Source organism: Hippocampus zosterae, chromosome 20 (assembly GCF_025434085.1).
Source record: "Hippocampus zosterae strain Florida chromosome 20, ASM2543408v3, whole genome shotgun sequence".
In the NCBI taxonomy this organism is placed as follows: domain Eukaryota; kingdom Metazoa; phylum Chordata; class Actinopteri; order Syngnathiformes; family Syngnathidae; genus Hippocampus; species Hippocampus zosterae.
The window spans coordinates 3438464-3445940 of NC_067470.1; the positions used below are offsets into that span (position 1 = coordinate 3438464).

Sequence of the window (7477 nt, forward strand, 5' to 3'; positions counted from 1 at the left end):
TACTCGTCTTCATGTGGAGAAGTCGCAGCGGCTCGACTTAAGAGTCTCCGGGATGACTGAGCTCCTCAAACTCTCACGCAGTAACCCTTGTGAACCTCTCATAGACCTTAAGAACCACACTAGAACCTCTCATAGGCCTTAAGAACCACACTAGAACCTCTGATAGGTCACCAGAATCACTTTATACACATAAAATCCTCAGATAGGATTGCTCTACAAAATCTGCCGAGTCATTAGAGCCACCTTTGAATTGAAATCTTTAGAGCTGCCCTAGGCTGGGCTTCCTAGAACTTTGGTAGACCTGGAACAGGTCTGAAGAAACTATGAAGCGTTCAAAGGTTTTGAGACCCATCCTAATAGACTCTTAAGAACCACATTGGAACCTGCTATAGGTCATCAGAGGTTACAGAGAACCATTCTAGAGATCTTGGAAAGGGCTTTTAGTAGCTAACAAACATGGACGGGTCATTAGAACTAATTTAGAATCTTTTTACATGGATGCCAAACGGACGATATTTTGGTGTGCATCGGAAGGCCTTGATTGGGTTTGATTGTTCCTGGAGTCTTTGGAAGCAGCCTCGAACTTGGGCTCGCCTTCAGAGGGAAACCCAGGAGGGTGAATCCCAACTCACATGAGCTAACATGAGAAAAGTCCGAAATGGTCCAGGATTGGGTTCTCAGGTCTGGTGGGGCAGAAAAAAGAAGGAGAAAAAAAATAACGAAAAAAGCGCAGAGGTCGAGGGTGGGTGGCCGTCTGCCTCGACCGCATCATCTGGCACTGACGCAGACAGGAAAGATGATGTCTACATCAATGCAGACAGAGTCACGGAAAGTCAAGAGGGAAGTTCAAAGTGGGGACCGCCAAGCCCGGGGTGTGGGGGTTGGTTGATCATGGGGGGGTGCTGTGGCAGGGTGGTGCTGGGAAAGAAGCAGAGAAGGTAAAAAGAGTTGGACGCGCGTGAGTCACAAAGACAGCGGGAGCAAGAGGGAGGGAGGGAGTCTGGCGTCCAGGGACGAGCGCAGCGCGAAATGCGGAGAGAGAGAGAGAGAGAGCGAGCGAGCGAGTGCGGTTCCGCCCACCCAGCTGAAAGCATTCAACTAGTGCGCCAAGGATCATTCAAGGATCACTCAGCCGGGAGGAAGCGGAGAGCCGCAAGGATCTTTGCAAAGATCGTCAGGAGCGCCCGCACCACAAGTTGACTCGCTTTGATTCCTGTGCGCGTGTTTCCACTGGCAGGACCGATTTGGAAGTTGCCACCTTTCGAAAAGTCAACCCCTTTCGCCGCCGACATGTCCGCGCTGACGGCGCTGAGCGGCGCCGTGCTGCTCCTGCTGCACGTGTGCCAGTCGTCTTCGGAGCTGGCCGAGCCCGCCGGGCGCTGTCCCTCCTGCGCCCTGGCCGACATACGCGGGAACCTGGGCGTCACGGCCCGGGCGAGCCAGGAAGAGGAGGCGGCCCAGCGGGAAGTGGTGGAGGCGGTCAAGCGACACATCCTCAACATGCTGCACCTCCACGCGCGGCCCAACATCACCCGTCCGGTGCCCCGCGCCGCGCTGCTCAACGCCCTGCGCAAGCTGCACGTGGGACGGGTGGCGGACGACGGCAGCGTGCACATCGACGGGGAGGCCGAGGGCAGGGGGCGAGCGGGGGGCGACGGTGGCGGGGCGGGAGGGGTCGCGACCCCACCGGCCGCCGCCCGGACCCGCGACGAGGACGACGAGCAAGACACCACCGAGATCATCACCTTCGCCGAGCCCGGTGAGTGTGTGGCTGTCGCGCCACGTTGGCTAGCTGGGCGCTAACACATGATAACCGCGTGCTCATTCGTGCGCTGATTCTCCAAGTGCTACGACGGGTCCTTCTCACGCTATGCGAGACAAAACAGACAACCTTGCCCCCCCCCCCACCCCCAATGTTGACCGATGTCATTTATGAACGGCTTCAATAAATTATTCACTGCCAACCCACTTGACGCTTATAGACGTCAATGGCAGTGAATGAGTTATGTTTTCTTTTTTCATGCTCAAAATAAGCACAATATGATCTCATTATAATCATAAGATTGAACAATTTCGTGTCTCCAAATTTTTGACTGGTGGGAGGGAGAATCATGAGTCATTTTCACTCTTTTTTGGGGGGAGGGGGTCCCATTTGTGATGAGCACTTAGGCCCACAGTACATCACTGCCGTGTTAATTGTTTATTTTATTTTATTTTTTACATTGGTTGGCTATAGAGGTACAGAAATGAATAAATGTCACCTATTTTGACAGTCGATAAACTGTTTTTGAGATCGTGTCGAACTTCAAGTTGTCCAAATCCTCACCATTCCAGGCCCTAGTGGCTCATTCTTTTCCGCTTCCCGCGGTTGTCTATGAACGCAGGCCAATTCTCTTTCCCCTTTCTTCATTTTTAAACATCTGCTTTGACTTTGGGAAACAATCACGACGTTTTTTAGCGGAACTTCTGGCACATCTTAACGACCAAAGATCTAACTCAATCATCATCAGTTTATTTTTATTGCATTTCCTGCACTGTTAATTTGTCAGTCGTGGAGTGGATAGTATTATTTGGAAAACAAATCATCAACTCAGCAAAAAAAAAAAAAAAAGTAAGATGTATCTCTTCATAAAACGATTGTGTGGTATTATGACTGCGTATTTTCTGAGGTGGTGTAAAAAGTTTGAAAAGCACTCAATTAGGTTTGATCATCTCAAGTAGGCAGGAAAAAAAGAGGGTAGAGACGCATCCCATTCAGCCGACAAAAGGAGCGTAGAGTTCATCGACTCGCTAATTAACTCTATGAAGAGCGTGACAAAAAGTCGCGCCGCCGTGCCACCAGCGGCCACCAGAGGGCGCCCCCACATCCCGGGGCCTTGCTCGACAGCGATCCCAAAATAGCCTCCGATCAAAAGTGTTGTTGTTGTGCGCTTGAATGCGACACCGTGAGAAGACGCAGCGGCCTGCCGCTCGCGTCTTTGTCGCCGACAAGCGATGCGTTCATCGACTCGCTAATTAATTGGACAGAGCGAGCGAGCGAGCCGCCACAGCAAAGGAGGCGCGGCGGAATTCTTTGGCGGAGATGCCCGCGCGTCCGTTCAGTGGAGCACACACAAAAACCTGCCTCCGTGCGTGTGCACGTGTTGGGCGGGCGCGCGCGCGTGCCCGTGAGAGGCACACAGAGGACAATTCAGCTAATTGGACTTAATTGTACACATCATTAGCGACATTCCTCGGAGCACTTTCACGGTTCGGCCACGTCAGTGAACTCTTTGTTGCTCCTCAGGATTCAAACTGTCAACTTTTTTTTTGTCCTATGCTTTCTTTTGTGGGCGATTTATCGATGCCAGGAAACGTCACGGTCACTCGGAGCAAACGACATCGCTCATGTTCCGAAGCAATCACGTGCCACCGAAGGCAGGTGGGGGGCGTGGCCAATTGGGGGCTACGGTGTCACATTCACTAACAAAGACATTTTTAAACGTCTTTTTAGACTTGGTCTTGAATTGGCTGGTGCTGAATGAGTTAATGTGTTGCCCTTCGAACTCAGGTGAGCCCAAGGTTTCATTCAAAGCCACCACACTGGTGTCTTGCCATTATCGGGATCACGGAAAAGACACGCTATCATGGGCGGGGGTGGGGGGGGGGGGGGGGGTGGCCATCGGGAATTTGGGGGAAATATGTGAATTTTCCAGAACGGCCGGTGTATTTCCTGGCCAGTCCTTGGCGTTTACGGCTGCCAGCAGCCATTCGTTCCTCTTCCCTCAACGATTGCGTTTCAGCGCGTGACGGCCGCACCCCATCTCGGACAATTTTTCAGCTCCGTGACAGCCGAAGATCCCGCACCGACTAGTGACCGGTCCGTTCTTTGTCTATCCGCGCTCGGACATCGAATGGCGACCAGCCTGTTTAGCGGCACGTGCCCCGTAATTGGTCGGCGAGCACTCGAGGGGCTCCATCATGATGAGGGGGGAGAGCTCGACGGAAAATGCGTGCGTGCAACTGGAGTTGATTGACAGGACTGAGGAGGGATGGGATTGGCGGTGGTGGGCGTGTCTGGCAACTTGTTTTCTCTTCCTGTCTGGGAATAATCCCGTCTGCAAGTCAGCTTTGATCCACCCGAGTGGAAAAGCTGGGCCGGCGCAAAGAAGCCGCAGAGAGATGGATGTTTTTTTTTCTCCCCCCGTCCCCCCCCCTCACCGATTTTTTTTTTCCCTGCGACGACGGCAAGTACGTTTGAGTCATTTGGCGTGCGGGACATTCCCCTCTCGTCAGAAGAGCGGACGCTAGCGGCTTTTATTTACCAGCTGTTTCACGCCCATTCTCCTTTGCGTTTTGAATGTCGCTACGGGGAGCGCGGATGCGTGCGTGCGCGCGCCCGCAGATTCCATGTGGTGCCAATCAGGCAGAGAGGGGCGTGGCCTCCAGCGCACATGTTTGCGCATCCTTTGAGCGTGACGCTCATCAAGGAGGGAATACGCTCGGTGAAAAGCAACAGGATGCTGCTTTTCATGTGGTTGGCTTTCCCAGTGAGGGCGAAGAACAAACGCTCAAGCCGCATATGGGAAGCGGACAGCTGCCGCACCGGAAAAAAAACAAACAAAACAAACTTCAGGCTCACTACTGGAAATTTCACGTCACGATACGTTTCGCCGATGAATGCGCTTTAACTCAAGTTTGACTCGCACGTTGGGCAAAACAAAGAAGTCGCATGCTTTCTTCCGGTTGAGGACTTTGGCGGAGGTATGCGTCCCTTTTTTTAAAAAACCTTTGCAGGATAGTGCTCGCTTACAATACAATACAATACAATACATTCTGATTTATATAGCGCTTTCACAACAGCGGCAGCTGTAACAAAGCTTGCTATATTGCAGTTCACTTTTGGTGAATTTGCTGTTACGCTGAATTTTTAAAAAAATTTTAAAGTGCGATTCTATATGCCTTCTTTATATAGTTTACAACCCGCATTGTGTCATCATTGACTTCCTGATTATTTTTTTTTACAGTGCAATTATTCTGCATCCCGATTGGCTCAACAACCGGAGACAAATTTCAATCCAAATACAAAATCCTAATTCCTATCAGAAGTTTTAAGTGGCTTCTAAATAGTTATTGGGAGTCCAAATGACCTCTCACAGGTTCTGAGATGGCTCGAAAGATTTCTCAAGTGTACGAAGGTATTTGCAACGCGCTAAATGTGGATTCTCTGTTTCGGGTGCTTTGCTTTTGTGTTCCCAATGTGCAGTTTGTCCAAAACGGTTCTGCGGGACTTTACGTGCCTGTCGGGTTGCCGTGGTTACCTGCCGCTGACCTTTGCGCGTCTTGTGTGTCGCAGGTGAGGCCCGGGACACGGTGAAGTTCGTCCTTTCCAAAGACGGCGGCGGCGAGGCGTCTCTGGTGGAGCAGGCCAACGTGTGGCTTTTCCTGCGATTGGCCAAGAACAACCGCAGCCGCACCAAGGTGGCCATTCGCCTGTTCCAGCGCGGCGCCGCCTCGTCCTCGCCGCAGGACGACGCTTTGCTGAGCGAGAAGACGGTGGACACCCGCCGCAGCGGCTGGCACACCTTCCCGGTGTCGGCGGCGGTCCAGGCGCTTCTGGAAGGCGGCGGCGGCGGCGCGGCGCTCAGCATCAGGGTGTCCTGCCCGCTGTGCGCCGACTCGGGCGCCACGCCCGTGCTGGTGTCCGGCGGCGGATCGTCGCAGCAGCAGCGCGGCAACCGCCGGGAGCCGTCCCAACGGGAGCAGTCGCACCGTCCCTTCCTGATGGCGGCCGTGCGGCCCGAGGACTCTGGCGACTCGCGGCGTCGGCGCAAGCGAGGCCTGGAGTGCGACGGCAAAGTGCGCGTGTGCTGCAAGCGCCACTTCTACGTCAACTTCAAAGACATCGGCTGGAACGACTGGATCATCGCGCCCGGCGGCTACCACGCCAACTACTGCGAGGGCGAGTGCCCGCCGCACGTGGCCAGCATCACCGGCTCGGCGCTGTCCTTCCACTCCAACGTCATCAGCCATTACCGCATGCGGGGCTACAGTCCCTTCGAGAACCTGCGCTCCTGCTGCGTGCCCACGCGGCTGCGAGCCATGTCCATGCTATACTACAACGAAGAGCACAAGATCATCAAGAAGGACATCCACAACATGATCGTGGACGAGTGCGGATGCTCCTGAACGCTAATTTGCTCGCGTCAGGCACAGCCGCGCCGCGTCGGCTCGACGTCCGTCCTTGGGGCACTTTCAGAAAAACAGAAGAAGAAGAAAAAAGAATATTAATATATTTTTGTTAAGAATGGAGTGGGCGTGGCCTATTTTGCCAGTCCTAACTGAGACCACGTTGGCGGCTGACACGCCGACACGCCACAAACTATGCAACTTGTTTGAATACAGTGAAACCCCCCCGATATCGCGCGGGATTGGTTACGACCCCTGCGATCAGGGGGGGCAAATCTACCGTACAGAAAGAACGTTACAAACGCACATTTGTTTCCTATTTGAAAGTATCGCTTCGTGCCAATTTGCCCTGTGGCGCCGTCAAGAAATGAACTTTGAGGGGACAAAAACTAAGGCGAGTCCTCTTGCCGTTTCTTTGTCACTGCCGCCGAACGAGCGACGGTCAAACCGTGGAACAAAGCGGAGTTATGACTTCTGCATTGAAACACCAAAACGTTCAACCAAACGCAGATACTAACGAATGTCACCTTTGCGCAATGCGTAGGACGTGAAAGGCCATAGACGGGCTAACGATATCCAGCTCCGTGCCGCCTGGCATGTTCTTGAAAAACGCCACGCTACGATTCGGCGCAAAAATTGCCCACCCTGAAAAACCTCGCTTGAAAATTTGACATCTCGCCGTGACGTCGACACCGAGCGGCGATATTTCGGGGGATTCACTGTATTAGCAACTTCCTCTTTTTCCTTTTGTTCGCCGAGTCTTCTAAACGCGCCGGGAAGAAAGATGGACTCTCCGTGCGCGAGTGCGTGCGTGCGTGCGTGCGTGCGTGTCGAGATTTACTTGAATGAAACAAGTTGGCTTGGCTGCTGGAACCAAACACTTCTTTGTTACCATGGTTACCGTGTTCTGATGTTTACGTTACTAAATATGAATAATATTATTGCCCATGTTGATCATAATGATGACGATAATGTTACGTGTTGTTGTTTGCGAAATGTTTTTTTGCACTATAGCGAGACTCCAGGTCACGGGTTTGATCCCTGCCTTCAAAAACACACAAAATGTCTGCCGACATTCACTTGCGACCGCGTTAGCATAGCAACCACCCGCTAGCTGTGCGTGAAACGGTTTGGATTGGTCAAATTTTCTTTCACTTTTACTTCTTTTCAGACACCAAAGAGGCTGGAGGGCGTGCGTGCGTATGTGTGTGTGTGTGTGTGTGCGCGCGCGCGCGCGTGTGTGTGTGAGTGAAAAGTTTTCTAAATGTACATTTGCGACGACCCCCAAAAGAGTGACCGCTGATGACCC

The 7477-nt window shown here is 52.7% G+C and overlaps 1 protein-coding gene across 1 annotated transcript; it reads left to right on the forward strand.

The window, feature by feature from the left end:
* Positions 1-1112: 1112 nt before the first annotated feature.
* inhbaa (inhibin subunit beta Aa) lies at positions 1113-6308 on the forward strand. Its single transcript, XM_052054840.1, has 2 exons — positions 1113-1759; positions 5336-6308. The coding sequence occupies exons 1-2, from the start codon at positions 1291-1293 to the stop codon at positions 6166-6168; spliced, it is 1302 nt and encodes a 433-aa protein (XP_051910800.1). The 5' UTR covers positions 1113-1290; the 3' UTR covers positions 6169-6308.
* The last annotated feature ends 1169 nt before the right edge of the window (positions 6309-7477 follow it).